This window comes from Meriones unguiculatus, chromosome 7, assembly GCF_030254825.1.
Source record: "Meriones unguiculatus strain TT.TT164.6M chromosome 7, Bangor_MerUng_6.1, whole genome shotgun sequence".
Lineage (NCBI taxonomy): Eukaryota > Metazoa > Chordata > Mammalia > Rodentia > Muridae > Meriones > Meriones unguiculatus.
The window spans coordinates 6539619-6559184 of NC_083355.1; the positions used below are offsets into that span (position 1 = coordinate 6539619).

The 19566-nt window shown below is 57.1% G+C and overlaps 2 protein-coding genes across 8 annotated transcripts in view; one reads left to right on the plus strand and one right to left on the minus strand.

Moving 5' to 3' along the window:
- The first annotated feature begins 174 nt into the window (after nt 1-174).
- Nucleotides 175-13761, plus strand: Caskin2 (CASK interacting protein 2). Of its 4 annotated transcripts, none has more exons than XM_021635684.2 (20): nt 175-310; nt 1426-1971; nt 5969-6020; nt 6516-6613; nt 7004-7149; nt 7269-7364; nt 7464-7594; nt 7976-8084; nt 8379-8487; nt 8599-8693; nt 9109-9370; nt 9473-9594; nt 9681-9750; nt 9850-9938; nt 10090-10200; nt 10276-10377; nt 10493-10631; nt 10783-12258; nt 12338-12560; nt 12893-13761. In XM_021635684.2, the coding sequence occupies exons 2-20, from the start codon at nt 1878-1880 to the stop codon at nt 12981-12983; spliced, it is 3615 nt and encodes a 1204-aa protein (XP_021491359.1). In that variant the 5' UTR covers nt 175-310; nt 1426-1877; the 3' UTR covers nt 12984-13761. The 4 variants fall into 4 exon arrangements, with proteins under 4 accessions (XP_021491359.1, XP_021491372.1, XP_021491366.1 ...); XM_021635697.2 differs by having other exon boundaries at nt 9681-9741; XM_021635691.2 differs by having other exon boundaries at nt 195-310; nt 1468-1971.
- Nucleotides 13762-13901: 140 nt separating this feature from the next.
- Tmem94 (transmembrane protein 94) overlaps nt 13902-19566 on the minus strand; it is a 37163-nt gene continuing 31498 nt past the window's right edge. For 3 of the 4 annotated variants that reach the window (XM_021635654.2, XM_021635664.2, XM_021635647.2), the window contains 14 exons: nt 18728-18909; nt 18508-18646; nt 18153-18268; nt 17919-18018; nt 17518-17626; nt 17151-17340; nt 16793-16870; nt 16471-16556; nt 16136-16217; nt 15685-15833; nt 15507-15601; nt 15310-15403; nt 14987-15157; nt 13902-14673 (listed from right to left, as the gene is read on the minus strand). In XM_021635654.2, coding sequence (XP_021491329.1) covers nt 14601-14673; nt 14987-15157; nt 15310-15403; nt 15507-15601; nt 15685-15833; nt 16136-16217; nt 16471-16556; nt 16793-16870; nt 17151-17340; nt 17518-17626; nt 17919-18018; nt 18153-18268; nt 18508-18646; nt 18728-18909 — 1664 coding nt within the window. In that variant the 3' untranslated portion in view covers nt 13902-14600. The remainder of the gene's footprint in view (nt 14674-14986; nt 15158-15309; nt 15404-15506; nt 15602-15684; nt 15834-16135; nt 16218-16470; nt 16557-16792; nt 16871-17150; nt 17341-17517; nt 17627-17918; nt 18019-18152; nt 18269-18507; nt 18647-18727; nt 18910-19566) is intronic. The other variant, XM_060386398.1, reaches the window with a different exon arrangement.

Consider the following 19566-nt stretch of genomic DNA (forward strand, 5'->3'; position numbering starts at 1 on the left):
TTCACCTGCGCGCATGCGCTGATCTGACCAGTGGCTTGGATCCCGACAGGCTGGCGGGGGCGGAGCCAAGTGAGGATTGGGGGCGGGACCCAGGGTGCTGATTGACAATCCGACTGAGCGGCCGGGACGGTCCCCAGCTCCCGATCCGGCGGGAGGGAGGGGGGAGGGGCGGGATTTCCTGCGGGAGGCGCCGAGCCGGCCTTGGAGAGGAGGAGAAAGGGGTTTGGGGAGGGTGGACAGTGGAGCCAGCGTTCTGAGTGCCAGGGACTGAGCACGGCCAGCCGGACCCCCGGCGGGGCGGCCGGGAGAGGTAAGACTGAGGGGCCCGGGCTGGGGGGTCAGAACCCTTGAAAGCAGACGCGAACTAACTTTTCTTGTCTGATCGTCGGGCGCCTCCATCTCTCTGCTCCTTCCGCCTTCCTCGAGCCCCCTTTTTCGTTCTCCTCTGTCTATCCCTCGGACTCTTGACTGTCCGGGTCCCTCTTGCCTCTTTGTTCCTGGGGTCGGCTCTGGCTAGGCTTAGCTGCGGGGAGCTGCACAGCGCTGGAGGGGCATTCCAAGGGGCGGGGGAGCCAGCCGACCCCAGGCACTGCCAGGAGCACCCTCCCCCGGTGCGGGTCGCGGGCTTTGAGGGGGAGTGCCCCCAGGCTTGGGCTTGGGACTTATGAGGAATGAGGGGTTCCCCACCTGGGCCCCAGGCCTGCACGAGTCTCATGCCACAAGATTCTGGCAACAAAATCACCACCGCCGCCGCCGAGGAACTAACTGGCTTAAAGGTTTTGTGCGGGAAGTCGGGTTGGGGCTTTCAGGTTCAGGCTTGGGAGGCAGTTGGCTAGCAGAGTCCAAGCTCTGTCCTGGATCTCTACCCAGCTGCTCCCTCACACCACACCACAGAAGCAGCAAGGAAGGGTTAGCAACAGGTGCGGTAGAGCTTCCCTATCCGACAGGTAGACCTCCCCCAGAAAGTGAGGGGTGCAGGCACCCCACTCCACCCTCTAGGGAGCTGGTAGTGAGGAGTGTGAGGGCAGACACCTTGAACAGGGAGTGACCCCTGCCCATCTGCCTGTGCCGCTCTCCCAGGCCCTTCCTCTTGATCCCGCCTGTTGTCTGTGGGTGTCAGAGCCTGAGGCTGTAGAGAATGGGATGCTGGCCCTGCCTACCCCAGTGTCTCCTGCTGCCAGGGCACCTTCTGCCTAAGGTTGATGTGCTGCCCGGTGCAGGGGGCAGGGGGGAGGGACAACACACAGGCAACTCAGCCTCTCCTGGAATGTCACCCTCTCCCCTTGGCATGTATTTCTCTCCAAGTACAGTAGCTTTCTCCCCTCCCTGAGTGGCTCAGACCTTCCATGACTCCTAGGGTACCTAGGGTTATTTGGGGCTTCCTAGAGGTTCTATCTTGCTCATCTTCTGTGTCCTGGTTCCTAGCTGTGACCCAGCTTTTCAGTGGAGGACGTGTGCCTTTTCCAGAACCCCCGCCCACCCTCCGGACTTGTCCATGGCTGCTGCCTCCTGCCAGAGGGAATGCTGACTGCTCCCTGGTGGGCATTGGTGCTTCTGAGCTAACCCAGGAAGATTGGCGGGCCCAGTCCCAGCCTATCCCAGGGCCGTCGGAAGCTGCAGGCTGATCTCAGTCCAGATTTCCACACAGCCTCCACCCCACCAGGGACTGGCTTTCCTGCCTGCGGTGGCAGCTCCCAGAGCACCTTGAGGGACTATATCTCTGCCTGAGAAGGAGTCCATTGCCGGGGACACCAGACGTGTTCCTCCGGGAGCAGGAGTCCTCCGAAGCATCCATGCATGGCAAACTGACGCTTAGTTGGACCAGTCTCTTGCTTCTTCCTGGACTCTGAAGCCCAGAGCCGGGCCCGGTAGTCAGAATGGGCCGTGAACAGGACCTGATCCTTGCCGTCAAGAATGGAGATGTGAGCTGCGTGCAGAAGCTGGTGTCTAAAGTGAAGGCTGCAAAGACAAGTGAGTCGTTGGTGGGGGTGACTGTCCAGCTGGAGCCCTTCTCTGAGTACCGAGGCTACAGAGAGAGGCTGGGCAGGGAGCTGGCAGGGGAGGGTCACTTTGATTTGCAGGCTTGAGGAAGAAGGACTGTCCTGTTATAGACAAGAAGTGCTTCTGTATAAGAGAGCCAGAGAGGAAAAAGGGTCCCTTCTTGCTCTGTGTCTCCGGGTACGTCACTTAGCAGCTCTGAGCCGGGGAGTCCTTGCCTGCAAAGTGACCACACTGAAACACGTCCAGCTTAGGTTTTTATTGTTTATCGTGAGCCAGGATCTGTTCTAAGCTCCGTGCTAGCCCTTGAGGCTGCCTGTTAGGCAGTAACTTTTCAGGTGCATTCTCTGGCACTGTGAGACTTCGGTCTACCGGTTGGAAAGGGCAGATTAGAGGGTATGACGGCCCCACCATCCGCTTACACCAAGCAGAGCATCTCTGTATAACTTCATGAGAATGTCCGTAAAACTTCTTCTGAAGCAGTGGTCAGGTTTCTGTTGTTGCTTAGCATGGGGCTCTGTGAGGCTTAGAACCCAGGACCTTGCGCTTGCCCCACAAGTGCTTTCTCATTGGGGGTGGCACATTCCCTCTTTCCCAGGAAATCTCAATGCCGTCACTGTTACTAAAGCTCCTTTCTCCCCATCTCACCTGCTTTTGTTCCTTGGGAGTGTGTAGCCAAAATTAATTTTCTAGAGGTTTCCACAGCCCTGAGGACTGTATCCCTGACGGGACAGTCAGGGCTGGGTGCGCAGATAGCTGCTGAGTCCCATCTCTTAGGACCCTCAGTGGTGACATGACCTCTCACACCCACCCCAGGAAAAAGACCCCTGGACTTAAGGGCGAGGTCCCTGGGCTCTTCCAAAGCTTGAGGCTTTTCTCCTCCGGGTCTTAAATCAGCTGGTGGTTCTTCTACTCTCCTCTGGGGCTACAGGAAGTGTTCTCTGAGGGGAGGGTCTCCTCTGGAGCATTGGGGCTTTAACCCCAAGACATACCCGGGTCTTGTACAAGGGAAGGACTCCCCAGGCTACTTGGAGACATCTTATTATCCCCGCCCACACCTGAGATTGTTGGTGCCAAAAGGAAAGACAGCAGCGTGCACCCACCTGCACAGCTGGGCGGAGACCCAGGCGCGAGGTGGAGCTCACAAGGTCCTTGTGTCCTGGGGAAGTGAATGAGGGTGAACAGGATAGAAGGAGGGTGCCGAAGCAGTCCCCAGGAGAGGGCCTGAGGTCTAAGTGGGAGCTGTTCTCCTCCCCCTCACCTTTGTGTTGCTTTTGGCCACCTGCCCGGTGGGGCCTTGGTCACACTGCCGCTGGCCTCACAGCTCTGGCTGCCTCAGAGAGTGAGGCCCACTGGAGGGTAGTAGGAGGGGTTGGCTGGTGGCGGGAACCAGGGCTAGGCGGGTAGGCTCCAAAACAGGTCTTCCATGTCCAGTGGCTAAGTCTCTAGGGGATCAAGTTCCTTCCCTCCGTCCAAGGTGGAGACTCACCTATATATATATATATATATATCTTATCGGGCGAGAGGCCTGAGCCTCCGTATGAGTCCCTGCCTGGGGCCTCCCTTCTTTGTCTTCTGAGCAGCCTGAGAGGCTTAGTGTCAAAAATGAGGCCACAGGTGACCTTTGTAAACCTTGGAGTTTGTGAAATATTGTAGCCCCCTTGCGTCCTGTCAGGTAGATCTTTCTATATCCATTATGCAGATAAGGAAAGTGACACTCAAAGGTTAGTGACTTGCCCAAGGTCACATAGCCCTTAGGTCAGATGAGAGATAAACCTAAGTGCTCTCCTCTGTGTTCCCACAGAGATCTCCACTCATTTCCGTTCCAGTCAGAATCACTGAGAGAGGATGTTCTAAAAGCATGGCGTTCCCCAAAGTAAAACCATAGGAGTCTGGGGCTCACTGGATGATCTCAGAGAGGAACGAAGGGGCCCCTGTACCAAAGGAAAGCACTAAAAGGGGGACAATCGGGGCGTCCCCTTTTCTTCTCCCTGTGCTGACTGGAAGCCTCTAGCAAATGCTTCTTTCCCTCAGCCTCCCCCTGATTTCCAGCCTACATTCTCAGCCTCCCAGGTCCTCTTCGGGATCAGGCACCTGGCATGGGTGCCATTGCACGGGCCTTGCCCGTTCCCTCTACCCCTCCCCACCTCCTTGTCCTGAGGTCTCCTTCGTTGGCCAGAGGAAATGGATGGCCTGGGATGACTGGCTGAACTCACATCCTTTGCTTGGGCCTGAGACAGGGGTGACCCTTCCAGCCCCAGAGCCGGGCTGGGGAAGAAGGTTATGCCACAGCGGAAGTGCCTGGAGCCACTGCCAGGAACCAGGACCCTCCGCCCTCCCGCCAGGGTCCCCAGCCCAGTTTCTGGGCCTCTCCTCCACCACCTTTCCGGCCATTGTTCTGGAAAGAACAGAGCCACCTATCTGGCCCTGCCCCTGTTCCTGTGTCCCTCCTGTCACATTGTCTGCCCCTCCCAAGAGAGGACACATCCAGCCATTCAGCTGCCCATCCCAGACTCTCCAAGTGGGCAGGGTTGTGAAGGGAGGGTTCCCTGAAGGACTCTCTTGGGACCTTGTTTTCCCTGAGGCTTAGAGAGGCACCTTGGCAGCCAAGGTCACACAGCCCAGGAAAGGCAGGATAGCCTCTGAGCCGTGAACTTCCTGCTGCTGCAGCTCTTGTTCTGCCCCCTCCACACACACACACAGATGGTTCTGTATTACGAGAACTATCAAAGGGAATGAGAGGGAGGCTGGGAGCGCTGTGCTTCCTCCCAGCAGCCTCCACGCATTGCCTCTGCCGCCCCTTTTCTGTATTTACCTGTTAGGTATAGAGTCCTTCAGCTCCACCCTATATCAGCAGTCCCTTCCCTCCCCGTCCCTTGCTTTCCTCCCTGATGGAATGAGGCCCTGCCTTTCCCAGGCTGCTGGGGTATTTGGGGGCCCACCAGGGCCTGGGGGGCAGGCCTGGACCAGCATGTTTGGCACCCTGCCCAGCCTGGGCTGAGCCAGGCCCCCTCCTTCACGGCAGGGTGGGTTCCAGCAGGAGGCAGGGGCGGCCTGTGACAAGGCTTCTCCCTTCCCAACACCTCAAGGACCTCCCCAACATGGTCTGGCTGCCAGTGGGCTCTCACCCGCATGTATCCTGTCCCAGGGAGGCCTTGCCCACTGCTTCTCTAACGAGGCCTGGGCCTCCCAGTTAGAGCTGTGGGTACTGAGCCGGCAGATGCCCCCAAGCAGACAGAAAAGGATGGAAATTCCAGGAGACAGTCTGGGTATGATGCCCCAGTGTCATGGCTAACATGGAGGGAGTGATAAATGGTTGTTACCGTCATTCGCATGCTTGCAAAGGACAGACAGTGCCCTAACAAGTTCCAGGGGCAAGTTCTATGATCAGCCTGTTTTCGAGGACACTGAGTCCTTTGGTTAAATGACCTGTGTGAGTTGGCGAGGCTGGCACACGGAGCTGGGGCTAGTGTCAGTATATCCCGCTTGGCCCTGCCCGCCAGGTCCTACTCAGGGATGCTCGGAGCCTAGCCTTGTCAACCTTCTTTCTGCCCTTGAATGCTTAAGTACCCCTCCCTTCCGCCCCCTTCTTTCCATGCCTGTTCCCCTTGGCCCAACAGGACAATATGACTCTCTCCCTAGCCCATTCAGGCAGGAATGCCAACCATGCGCCCCGTGGGCCTGTCCTATTGAAGGCATGTCATGCCAATACCCCTTCCCGCCCCCTTTGGCTCTATAAACAAGCTGGGCAGGGGCTTTAGGGAAGCCAGGCTGCTGCTGCAGTGGCCTCATGTATTCGCTGCCCTCAAGCCATAGGGACAGGACCTAGAAAGACCATGGGGCAGGTGCTCTTCTGCACACCGAAAGGTTGGCTGGGTCCTTGGGTGTGGGTAGTGGGAGTGAGCAGGTGAGGGTATGGACGGGCCAGTTGGTGCCACGTGCCCTGATGCCCCCTACCCTGACTCCTCAGAGCTCCTAGGCTCCACGAAGAGACTCAACATCAACTACCAGGATGCCGACGGGTGAGTGTGTGCTTCTGGGGAAAGAGTGGAGTCTTGGGGAGGGGCGAGAGGAAAGGGCCCTGGGCCCCCACAGTCCACTCTCTCTTACCAGGTCCTTGAAGTGTGTTTTCTGAGAGCCCTGGGTCCTGCCTGTGTAAGGCCGGAGGGAGGGGGTCCTGCCCACCCACCTGCTTGTGGAGTTAGCCCTGAGCAAGAGCAGGGGGCCCCTTGGGTCAGATTCTCCCTGGGCCCCTTTTCTCCCTGGAGGGTAGGAGCCCTCAGGCTTCTGCTCCCACGGCCCCCTCCTCTGGGCAGGCTGGGTGGGGGATGCTAGACAAATGAGCCTCTCAGTGTAGACACTGAGCCCTTTCATGCTGTGGCCCGGCTGCTGTGCGCTCCCACGGCAGGGCTGGCAGGCACAGGGGGGCAAGTAACCCATCACTGCTGGCCCCCAGAATGAGCTAGGGGGTGGAAGACTTCTCATTGACACCCCCTATTTTGTGTTCCCCATGCCAGATTCTCTGCTCTCCACCATGCTGCCTTGGGGGGCAGCCTGGAGCTCATAGCCTTATTGCTGGAGGCTCAGGCCACTGTTGACATCAAAGACAGCAACGGTGAGAGCCCAATGTATCTCACTAAATGGGAAAGGGAGGGTCCTGCTGTAGCCCAGAGCTTGCTGCTGTTAGAACATGCTTAGAGGTGCTTAGGTTCCTTCTCTGAGCCCGTGAATGGCTTCCTCCTGGGGAGTGTGTAATTAAGATTTCCCATAATTTAGGTGAGGAGGCCCAGAGAGGTTTTAGCGCTGTCCTGAGGCTCCCCGATCATCTGTGGTGGTCACAGTGAAAACTCTGACTACAGCTCCTCAGAGGACCTTTCCCTGACCAAACCTGGGTGAAGCCAGCCTTGCTCTAGGGAGCTCTTCCCTTCCAGCCAGGGCGGCTCCATTCCCTATTCAGGTTCCCATCAACCCCCACCCGCTCACAAGCTCTTCTCCCTCCTGCCAGGCATGCGGCCACTGCACTATGCAGCCTGGCAGGGCCGCTTGGAGCCTGTGAGACTGCTGCTGCGGGCGTCTGCGGCTGTCAATGCTGCCTCCCTGGACGGGCAGATCCCCCTGCACCTGGCTGCACAGTACGGGCATTATGAGGTGGTAAGTGAGCCTGCCTGAGGGGGCCCGGGGGCAAGGAGCCAGGCAGGGGCCCGAGCGTGGCCAGGCAGGGGTCTGCGTGTGGCCAGCCAGGCTTCCTTACTTGGTTTCCCACCTCCCAGTCAGAAATGCTTCTCCAGCACCAGTCTAACCCATGCCTGGTCAACAAGTTGAAGAAGACACCACTAGACCTAGCCTGTGAATTTGGGCGGCTCAAGGTAAGACCTGCAGCCCCAGGGTGCTGGGTTCTAGGTGCCTAGGAGCTGGATTCTGTTTGGTCTTACAAGACAGCTCTAACTGGGTGCTGCACACTGTAGGTGGCCCAGCTGCTTTTGAACAGCCACTTATGTGTGGCCCTGCTGGAGGGCGAGGCAAAGGACCCGTGTGACCCCAACTATACCACACCCCTGCACTTGGCTGCCAAGAATGGCCACAGAGAAGTCATCAGGTACCCCAAGGGACCTACCCACCTCCTCAGTCTGTTCCCATGGGACCATCAGCTTCTAATCAGTGACTCCTTGCTGCTTTTTGAAAAATTATGCATATGTTGGGGGGGGGGGCATTGTGCACGTGAGCGGTGCATGTGTTTCGTGCAGTTACCTGAAGATACCATAGAGCTGCTGGAGTTCCAGGTGGTTGTGAGCGGCCCAGGGTGGGTGCTGGGAACTGAACCAGGGCTCTCGGAGACAGCAGCACATCTTAACAACAGTCCTCTCTCCAGTCCTCTGCTGCTGTTTTCATTCTTGTTTTCAATGTCGCCGTCCCCACACCCCTGGCAATCAGCTTTTTTCACCCACCCAACCCCCCTCACGACTCTTGCCCACCACAGGCAGCTCTTGAAAGCTGGTATCGAGATCAACCGCCAGACCAAGACAGGAACTGCACTCCACGAGGCTGCGTTGTATGGCAAAACCGAGGTGGTGCGGCTGCTCCTGGAGGTGGGTATGGACATAGCAAGCCCAGCATTATGGGAAGGCCGTGGTGGTTTGTGGGGCCTCATGGCCTCGGAATGGTGCTAAGGGCTTATGGCTGGAGAGCAGAGCCGACGGGCTTAGGCACCAAGTCCACCTCCTCCTAGCTCATTCTTGACCTGACGTGTGAGACTTCATGCTTCTAACATCTCTAAGGCCTGAAAGTGGTAACAGCACCCACCTCCCGGGTAGCTGGGAGGACTAGAGGAGAAATGCCAGGCAGGTGCTGGGGATACAGTCTTGTGATGCTCTGTACCCCAGGGAGGTGTGGATGTGAATATTCGGAACACATATAATCAGACGGCACTGGACATAGTCAATCAGTTCACCACCTCCCAGGCCAGCCGGGAAATCAAGCAGCTACTCCGGGGTGAGTGCGAGGGAGAAAACCTCTACAGTAGGTACCGGGGCTTGGCCGGAGAGTCTGCTGGGGAGTTTAGGTTCCATCACTGACACTTGCCCCCTGCCCCCCTTCTCTTAGAGGCTTCAGGGATCTTGAAGGTTCGAGCACTTAAGGATTTCTGGAACCTTCATGACCCCACCGCTCTCAACGTCCGGGCAGGAGATATCATCACTGTGAGTGGTCCACACAGACAAGCAATTGCTATGACTTACTTGGGCATAACACTTACTGTGCTAGTATGCTGAGTTAAATCTTTATATGCTCTTTCATATAATCCTTTCCAAATCTAGGGAACATAGGTACCGTTTTCATTTTCTTTTTTTTAAAGAGATGACAAAGTTGAGGCTTAGAGAAATTAAATGGACTGGCCTGGTCACATGCCTAGCAAGCAGTAGAGCAGGGAATAGAGAATACTGTTTGCACGCCCTGTGGTACAAGGAGATTGGGTTGGCATTGGTGGCCAAACTTAAGCGCCGTGAGGCGAAGAGACAGACCAGGCCTGCTGGACTGTTACCACGGAGACAGCCTCTGCCACTTGCTTGCTATAAAGAGTGACTGTCCTTTTCATCCACGCCCTGTCAACAACAGGTGCTTGAACAGCATCCTGATGGCCGCTGGAAGGGCCATATCCATGAGAGCCAAAGGGGCACAGACCGTGTGGGCTACTTCCCCCCGGGCATCGTCGAGGTGGTCAGCAAGCGGGTAGGCATACCTGTGGCCCGTCTCCCCTCTGCTCCCACCGCGCTGCGGCCAAGCTTCTCCCGGATATCACAGCCCTCGGCGGATGAACCCCTGCCACCTCTCACCTACGGCCAGCTCCCTCGGGTGGGCCTCAACCCAGACAGTCCAGGTACGCCCTCCCAGAAGGCACTGTGGGGCACTGGGCACTGGCAACTTGCCAGTCAGCTGTCAGCAGTGCCAACTCTGACCTTTGTGCTTCTGCCCCCTGCAGCAGGTGACAGGAATAGCGTGGGCAGCGAGGGCAGCGTGGGCAGCATCCGCAGTGCGGGCAGTGGCCAGAGCTCTGAAGGCACCAATGGCCATGGCACTGGCCTCCTTATTGAGAATGCTCAGGTAGGAGGGAGGGTACCTGGGTCTGGTTGGGGCCTGCCCACTGCCAGCTTCCCACGCACTGAGTAGGCTCTTTTTTCTGTCCCCAGCCACTGCCCTCTGCCAGTGAGGACCAGGTGCTGTCAGGCCTGCATGCCCCATCCCTGGCAGGTAAGAAAGGTAAATGGGACTGGTATTGGCTGGGAGGTGGGGGTAAGGGTGTGTTCCTGCCATCCCTCCTCCAATTGCTTCTGATGCCATTTCTCTGCCTCCTTGAAGACAACCTGAGCCACCACCCTCTGGCCAGTTACCGCTCTGGGGAGATCTTCACCCAGGATGTGAGGCCTGAACAGCTGCTGGAAGGGAAGGTGAGGTTTCTACTGGGAAGTATGCTTCGGGCCTTGGCAGGAAGTGGAGGGCTTTGGTATCCGCTTAGCCCTGGCCCTGGGGGAGACACAGGCCAACGGGCTAATCCCTTTCCCAGCTGACTTCTCCATCCCATCTCACTCCATGCACCAGGATGCACAGGCCATTCATAACTGGTTAAGTGAGTTCCAGCTAGAAGGCTACACCGCCCACTTCCTGCAGGCCGGCTACGATGTGCCAACCATCAGTCGAATGACACCTGAGGTAGGTACCGCAGCAGGTGACGGGAGGGCCCGGCAGGCAGAGGAGGGCCCTGATGCTCAGTGCCCTGTGTGACAGGACCTGACGGCCATTGGGGTGACCAAGCCTGGACACAGGAAGAAGATTGCCTCAGAGATTGCCCAGCTCAGCATCGCTGAGTGGCTGCCCAACTATATCCCGGTGAGCAGGTGGACAGGGTGGGGCCGGTGGCTCTTACCCAGGGCAGTGGCTTTGGGATGGGGGAGCTTCCTATCTGGCTTGGGGTGGGCCGGGTTTAATGGCGGCACTCTCCCAGGTGGACTTGCTGGAGTGGCTGTGTGCCCTGGGGCTGCCACAGTACCACAAGCAGCTCGTGAGCAGTGGCTATGACTCCATGGGGCTGGTGGCCGATCTCACCTGGGAGGAACTGCAGGAGATAGGCGTGAACAAGCTAGGTGAGGACTATGCTGAGGCCTCCTGGCTGCCCCTTGTCCCCAGAAACCTCTAGCATCTCTGAGAGAAGGGAAAAAGGGGGTCTGTCCGGGGCACATGGGACAACCCTTCCTAGATCTAGCAAACCTATCAGCTTCTATCTTCCCTTCCCAGGGCATCAGAAGAAGCTTATGCTAGGTGTAAAGCGGCTGGCAGAGCTTCGGCGGGGCCTACTGCATGGGGAAGCCCTCGGTGAAGGTGGGCGCCGGCTGACCAGGGGTCCAGAGCTGATGGCCATTGAAGGCCTGGAGAATGGAGAAAGCCCAGCTATGGCTGGCCCTCGCCTCCTCACCTTTCAGGGCAGTGAGCTGAGCCCAGAGTTACAGGCAGCTATGGCAGGGTGTGGCCCAGAGCCTCTTCCCCTCCCCCCTGCCCGTTCCCCCAGCCAGGAGAGCATAGGCGCACGATCACGGGGATCTGGCCACTCACAGGAACAGCCTGTCTCCCAGCCCATTGTTGGTGACCCCAGTGCCCCACAGGAAAGGAACCTTCCAGAGGGTACAGAGCGCCCCTCTAAGCTTTGTTCCCCACTTCCTGGCCAAGGACCCGCCCCTTACGTCTTCATGTGTCCACAGAATTCACCCTCTAGCCCAGCCCCAGGGCCACCTCCTGGTGCTCCCCGGGCCTTCTCCTACTTGGCTGGCTCTCCTACCACTCCTCCAGACCCGCCTCGGCCCAAACGCCGGTCCCACAGCCTGAGCCGCCCTGGCCCTACTGAGGGGGAAGCTGAAGGGGAGGCTGAAGGGCCAGTGGGCAGTGCCTTGGGCAGCTATGCTACTCTTACTCGGAGACCAGGACGCAGCACCCTTACCCGGACTAGCCCTAGCCTGACGCCAACTCGAGGGACCCCACGAAGCCAGTCCTTTGCCCTCCGTGCCCGTCGTAAAGGCCCCCCACCCCCACCGCCCAAGCGCCTCAGTTCGGTGTCTGGCCCCACTGAGCCACCTTCACTAGACGGAAGCTCAGGGCCCAAGGAAGGGGCTGCAGGTCCCCGGAGGAGAACACTGAGTGAACCAACTGGCCCCTCTGAGCCCCCTGGTCCTTCTGCCCCGACTGGCCCTGTGTCGGACACGGAAGAAGAGGAGCCTGGCCCTGAGGGAACACCCCCATCCCGGGGCAGCTCAGGGGAAGGGCTGCCCTTCGCAGAGGAGGGGAACCTGACTATCAAGCAGCGACCGAAGCCAGCTGGTCCCCCTCCCCGGGAGACACCTGTGCCCCCTGGCCTTGACTTCAACCTCACAGAGTCAGATACTGTCAAACGGAGGCCCAGATGCAAGGAGAGAGAGCCACTACAGACTGCACTGTTGGCCTTTGGGGTAGTGGGTAGTGATACCCCTGGCCCCTCGGCTCCCCTCTCCTCCCAGGCTCCCTGTGAATCTCCCTCAGCTTCCTCTAACCCTCCGAGGTCTGAGCCCAGCAGCCTTCCATCTCAAGGAACTCCAGCCCCTTCTCTCAGCCCCATAACTCAGCCCCCTGGCCGCCCAGGGCCCTGCGCTGGGCCAGCTCTGGAAAATTCAACAGGTGGTCGGCTGAATGTAGAGACGGAATCTCCAGCTGCCCCTGGTGCCCTCCTCAAAGTGCCTGGGGCAGGTAAGTGGGGCCTGCAGGGGGAAGGTGCTGTTCAGGGTTACATGCAGCCAGGTCACATGGTAACCTTTTGTTCCTGCAGGAACGGCTCCTAAGCCTGTGTCTGTGGCCTGCACTCAGCTGGCCTTTTCTGGCCCAAAGCTGGCTCCCCGGCTCGGCCCCCGCCCAGTACCCCCTCCGAGGCCTGAGAGTACTGGGCCTGTATGTCCAGGCCAGGTCCAGCAGAGACTAGAGCAAACCAGCTCATCCTTGGAAGCTGCACTGCGGGCAGCTGAGAAGAGCATTGGCACCGAGGAAAGAGAGGGGTGAGTTGCATGCTGGGTGTGGAGGGAAGAAGGCTGTGCTTGGGAGCCTTGAAGCTGCATGCAGTGTCGGGCTGTGGAGGCCTCAGGATGTCAGGATCTAGCTTTTAAAGTGGCTTAGAGATTCCTGGTGACTGCCACTTTCAGGTACATTAGCCTGGGCAAGTCCTTTGTCCCTGAGCCTCTGAACTCATCGGTAAGGGACAGAGGGTGCCTCCTGTTACTGGGAGGTTAGAAAGAGTAAGAGGAGAGGTACACAGTGTTTGGAATCAGGAGTGTGGTGGACTGCAGACCCTCTGGCCCGTCTCCTTAAGGCTTTCTTTCCCTTCATGTAGCCCCACAGCGGCTTCCACCAAGCACATTCTGGATGACATAAGTACCATGTTTGATGCCTTGGCTGACCAGCTGGATGCCATGCTGGATTGAGCAAAACCGACCTATGACCCTGCCACAGTACTCAGTGACTGGCCAGGGTTCATCGCCTGTGGCCCAGCATGGAAGAAACCCCTGCCACCCAAGGAACAGGCAGAGGCTTGGCTGGGCTGGAGTAGCCCTCGGCAGCAGAAGCCCTCCTACGGCTCCAAGCGGTAGCTGTCAGTCCCATAGGACTCGTCAGAATCTGACTCAGGGAGGGCCTTAGCAGTGGGAACAGAGCCCTCCTGTGTACAGAGGCCTGCAAGGCCTTAGCCCCTGAACAGGGACCCTCGTGAGAGCATTCTCCTCTAGGAGGAGGTGGTGATGGGGCTTTTGGGGTGCACCTCCCTGGCCAGCCACTGGGTTGCCCTAGGGCTCTGTGAGGCTGTGTGCTCAGCCAGTCCCCTCCACACAAGTGTACATAGGAGATGTAAATACACAGCAGGGCGTGCCTTCCTGCTAGTGGCTGGGAGCCTTACCCTCTGCCCCTGTCCGGCTATCCCACACTGGGAGGCAGTGCTGGCCACGGTCAGAGGCGGTGAGATTAACACATCCCCAATGCCCAAACTTTTATAACTGTACATAATATTTTTCAAGCAGAGAGAAGTGCATATATTTTAAATGGAATTTATTCTATCTATTAACTGCCTGAGAGGATGCAGTAGGGGAAGGCCTTCAGACCACAGAGGAACCCTCTACCTACCTCCTGCTGGAGGACCCAGATGGCCCAGGCTCTGTAACTATTAACCTCTCCCCTAACTAACACCAATGAAAATGTCATTCCATGTGATTGGGCTGTGTTTGCATCCCTGCAGCAGACCTTCAAATCTGGGAATATCCCTTCACCCAGACCTGGGGGTACTCATCAGTGTAGAGGGGCTGATAGTTGCAGCCTTGGGAGGGGAGCCTTTCATAGATTCACCACAGGTATTTCTTAAGCAATTTACAATTTTAATATAAACCAGTTGACATTCAGTCCCCAAAGGCTCATTTTCCAGTTAAAAAAAAAAAAAAAAGTAAAAAAAAAAAAGTCTCCCAGAACAAGGACAGGGACCATACTGAGCCCGGACTGGGTCCTCTGTGAATGACTTCTGGCCAGCTGACACGGGGGCTCCAGGGTGAGGTGGACCCTTTCCATCTTCAAGCCCAGAGGAAGCAGGCATCCTTGGGACTGCAGCCAGAGCTTGCCAGGAAGATGGGGTATGGAGCAGGAGGACACAGCAGCAGTCACTGTTTCTCCAACAAAGACTGAGGCTCACTGAGACTGCCGTAGATGTAAGCGCAAGAGGGTGCCAAAGGAGGCCCCCCAAGAGAGGCAGCTCACGGGGGAGGGGTTAAGGGTCCCTTTACCAAGGGCCTGAGGTCATACATTCAAGAGTAGCCCTGGCAAGGCCAGGGAAGAGCCAAGGCCATCCTGCCAAACCATGGCTACAGCCCCTTGGCTTCTTCATGAAAAGCCACACAGTCAGGAAGACAGCAGGGTCTCCAGTGACCACAGCTGAGCCTCATTTGCCATGAGGCACAAAGACAAACCCTGAAACATTCGTGATGCCAACTTCCCAGACTTGGGAGTAGGTGTTGCCTCTAGCCTCAGGAACCAGGGCAACTATGGGCACCATGGCCAATGGCTCAGAAGGGAGAGTTCATGCCCAGCTTAGTCTCAAACTGCAGCTTCTGTCTTTTCTGGTAGCGGACACGGACCCTGGTGAAACAGATTAAAATACAGTTGACAACTTGGCCTGGTGGCTCAGGCCTGTAATTTTAGCTACTTGGAGATGTAGGCAGGAGGATTACAAGATCAAGACCTATCTAGGTTACTTAGTGAGACCCTTCCTCAAAAAGTTGAGTGCTAGAACTATAGCCAGGGGTAGAGTGTATTACAGGAGCTGGCTCAGTCCAGCTCCAGGAAAACAAAGAGGCTGACACAGGCCTTCAGACTAGAGGACTGAGTGGGACGGCAACAGGAAAGTAATAGTTTTAGGTGATAGACGAGTCCAATGGAGATGCAAGCTCACCGAATCTCATGTAGCTTCACAATCTCGTTGGTGACCACCACAAGGACCAGGGACAGGCAGCCCAGGAGCCATGTCAGGAGGGGCACATCCTCCAAGCCAAAGTGGACACGTGTGTCCCTGTGTGTCCATAATTGCAGGTCCACAACTGTCTGGACCACCTGACCTAGGAGCCTATGGAAGGGAACAGCCCTGTGTGAACCAGACTCATCTCGCTTTCTTTCCTGCTTTCCCAGTATAAGTAGTTGAAGGAGGGCAGCCAGACCCATTTTCCTCCCATCTGTGACCCCAGCGCTGTCCTGCAGCCCCCATTACACACTACTCACACCACAGGCACGGTCACCGCCCACCAGAGGTTTGTCAAGGGGCTCTTTCTCCACAGAGGCTTGGTGCGATGCACATGGGTGATGGAGATGAAGACTAGAAAGATTGGCCAGTGAGGTGTCAAGGCTTCCCAAAGTCTTGCCTCCCGCCTTGCAGCTTCCCCATTAGCAGCTGGCAGCCCCAGTGAGACAGTCCTCACCAGTGTGCAGAACAATCAGGGCAGCTGTGAGCTTCTGAGCCAATAGCAACCCGTTGGCGAAATCCTCAAACCAGGCTGGAGCTCTGTCATCATTGCTGCCAGAGTAAGACAAAGGCTCAGACTCCTGAGCGCCCACAGATCAGGCTGGGGTGATGAGGGGAGAAGTCTCAGGACCCACCTGCACAGCATGACTGACGAGCAGTTGGTGAGGTTGCGGGCCCGGGCGCTGTCACAGAAGCTCTGCAGTGTGAAGCCAAAGCAGATGAGGCACGAGCTGATGGTAAGGCTGAACTTGAGCAAGAAGCAGAGCAGGAAGTAGTGCTGTGTCTGTGGCATAAAGGAAGACAGTCGTTCCTACGATGGGTGGCCTTTCTGCAGGCCACAGGGCAGCCTGACACCTACTCATCTTCTCCACGTGTTTAGCAAGCTTTCCGCAAATGGTCACACCTCAGGGGATAAGGACCAGGGACCACATTCCCAGCAAGGCTCTTTCCCAGTTTTGGCCACCACCTCGATCCAGATCCCAGACTTCTGCAGAGCCTTCCAGGTTAGGCCGACTTCCAGCACCAACCCTCAACCCCTCTGAGAAACCCCGGTAAACCCCGGTAATCTGGGTCTGCCTCACTTACCTTCTTAGGAATGGACTGAAGGTTTTTGCCTGTTGCCATAGACATGATGGAGCTATGTGGAGGTTTCCCCAATAGAGAAATGCTGAAATTAAGTGTGGGTAAAGGGACAATGGTTACTACCAACCAGTTGGGAGAGTTGTCTCCCAACTCTCCGAGGGAACACAACAGGTAATCTTGGGAGTGAGGTGGAATGAGACAAATGGCTTTGTCTCAGTGCCTCCTTGCACCAGAGCTGAGCCCTGAGCCATCATGCCAGGAAGCTCTGGGCCCCTTGGGATGCCCACTGACACCCCAGCCCCACGAGCTGGGCACAGAGGGGCTTCAAGGCCTCTTACCTGAGCAGGGGGTAACAAAAGCAGGACAGCCATAAGATGTCTGTGGTACTCAGAAGCGGTGGCAGCTGGACCAGACAAGAGAGGAACTAGGAAAAAACATCACCAAATTTACACACCCCAAGGCTACCTTGCCCTTGCTCTCACCCAACAGGCTTAACATCTTGACCCAGAGGATCGGGGAAGGGAGAACACTGCTACCAGTGTGGTCATCTCTAAGCTGAGGGATGCACAGAGGCCCGTGACTATACTGCAACCCAGAATCCTCACTCTTAACTGTTCCTTCCTTACAAAGGGGGCAATGTCTGCCCAGGCCCTGACTTACCTGAATGATCACGAGGGTCAGCTGGCACTGCAACAGGAAGAGGAAGCACTTACGGATGCCATAGGTAGCATGCCGAGCCTAAGGACCAAGAGGGACAGGTTATGATCCAGGCAGGCCTGGCCTCTCTCAGGCCTACAACAAACAAGCTTCAGCTAAGAGCCACATGTCTGTGCTGCGCCTATGAGAAAGGAGCAGAGACAAATTCAGCTGCCTTGGGGAGCATCACTTGTTTCTCCCACAGGCCAGGAAGGAAGAAAGCATGAGGTCCAGAGGGCCCAGAATTATCATGTGTGGCACCTCTGCCTTCAGGGCCACCCCCGAGGGCCCTGTGCCACTCCAATACTTATCTGAGACCCACCTGCTCAATGAGACGGATGATGCTGATGGTCTCTTCCTGGCGAAAGGTCAGGGAACAAGGCAGGCTGTTGAGTTGCCCTGAGAGCTGCAGGGGAGAAAGGCCATCCGAGGCCTGGGCCATGGTGGTGCTGGTGGCATAGCCAAAAGTCTCCCAGGAACAGCGGGATGGGTACAGGGGATCCAGGGCAATGCTGCTCGGTAAAGGGAAAATCCACCCATGAACTATACTCTACAAAGCTGTCTACCACAAGATTGGAGCATCCCACCCCTCTTCTAGCAGACCCCCTGGGTCCGAGCCACATGCCAACCTGTCCCCCCAGGGTCTGAGAAGCAAAGGTTGGCCCACAGTCCCAGCGTCTCTTCCTGACCTGACATCACTCTGGAGGAAGAGGCAGCTGTTCCGCAGGTTGGCAGAGCTGCCCAGGCAGCAAGTCACCTCTCCATACTCCTGCATGATCTTTATCATCTCACACATGGCTGTGGGGCAGGTAAGAGTCACAAGAGTCAGGCAAGCAGAGCCCTGTGCAGGTGCTAGCAGAAACCCACAGTCCAAAAGGACAGGGAGCAATGGGGAGTAGAACCCTCTTTGGAGCAACCCCACCCAGCAGCATGGCCACATGGACACTCACTTCAGGCTCCCCAGAATGCCCACAGCGTCATTCCACTTGCCCCAGCCCAGATTTTGCCACTCTTTGTTTAGAAAATTCTCATCCCCTCTGATACATGGTGCCCACCCCTTGCCATAGGAAGGAGGGGCTGTAGCACTCACTGTCAGGGGTACAGTCGGTGAAGAGGGGCACCAGCAGTGGCACGTTGTCAATGTTCTGCAGGTGGGGCCGCACCTGGTGGATGCCCCGGGGCAGCTTGGCCTGGAGGAAACAGAGATATCGGTACTCTCAAGATAGGGAGCTGAGCACCCGTTCTGCCTCCTCCTCCTGCCCTTCTCTTCCTCAGTCAGTTCTGTGGCCACTTCAGGGGCATGGGACAGATTCCGCCATCCTACCCGGTTGCAGTCCTCCAGGAAGCTGGGGATGTCGCTGTCTGTGGGCTGGAAGCTGATGAGGTCCGAGTGACCCTCCTCCTCCAAGAGGAGGAGCCCTTCTGCATCGTCTCTGGACACTGTGGGGACGAAAGCCTGTCCTCACCTCGGGCCAGCCTTCTGCAAGGCTGAGCCATGCCCTGCAAATGGTACACAACCTCCTCCAGGTCTCTACTTTTAACAGTTCCTGCCCACAGGGACATGGGGCCATTTCCCAAGGGGGTGTGCTACAAGAGGGGTCTGTGTAAGCTTCTAGCTGTACTTCACAAGGGAATCTCCACACACTCGCTCCATCCCAGCCACAAGCTTTTGCCCTCACCCTGATTCAGGTCGTCATGGAGAGAGCCTGCATGGCTGGGGCTGGAGGGAGGGATCTCAGAGCCAGGCATGTCACCATTGGGGGTGAGGGAGATGTGGCAGTTCCAGCCTGTCTCCAGGCCCATCTTTTCTGCAAACACCTATGGAAGACAGACACTGATGAGCAGAAGGGCTCAGAAAGATGAGGCAGGGGGACAGACAAACAGGAAGGCTCTCCCCACCTTGCTCCTGAGCTCATCCTCCAAAGAGAAGTAGACAAAGCGGATACAGGCGTTGACCAGCCCATCGATGAGGCGCACAATGTCCAGCCGGGCCTGGTACTGGGAGGACACCATGCCCATGAAGATCTGACCGCTCAGGGCCTGCATGCAGTCTTCCTTCTCCAGCACCTCCCCGATCCCTTCTTCAGGCAGGCACAAGACACAAAAGCCAGCCGGCATGTGGCAAGACAACCAGGACACAGCCCAGTCAGGACATGGAGGAACCAGCAGATTCCAGGAGGCAGCCCAGGGCCACACACAGAGGCCACACCCAGATCAATGAGCGTAAGGGCCCCAGGGGACCACACACACACAGCCACACAGGTGCACACAGACCCAACACACATAAGAGAAAAGACAACGAGAGGTACTCGTCAGTGAGGTGGCCATGCCGGGGAGCACGGCTGCTGCAAGCGGCTCAGCTCCTGCCCAGCCCTGCTCCAGGCTAGGGGGCTGGCCCACCCTCAGCACTGGTCTCCTAGACTCCTAGGCTCCATGGCCAAAAGTGTATGCTTGGGGGTGGGAGGCAGAGTCTGTGTCCCTCTGTTCTAACTAATGTACCGCTTTATAAACGCACCATTTTACAGCTTTCTCAGAAACACTTTTATATAACATTAGTCCTCTTGAACACCACGAGAAACCCGTGAGGAAGGAAGAGAAGGCATCTAGTGTTAGGTAAGGAGAAACTGAAGGATTCCCCATGTCACAAGCTAGTGAATGCCACACTAGCACCCCAGTTCCTGTGGTCAGCTCATGGCCCTCTGAAGCCCCAGGGAGGCCTGTGCCATTCCCACTGAGAT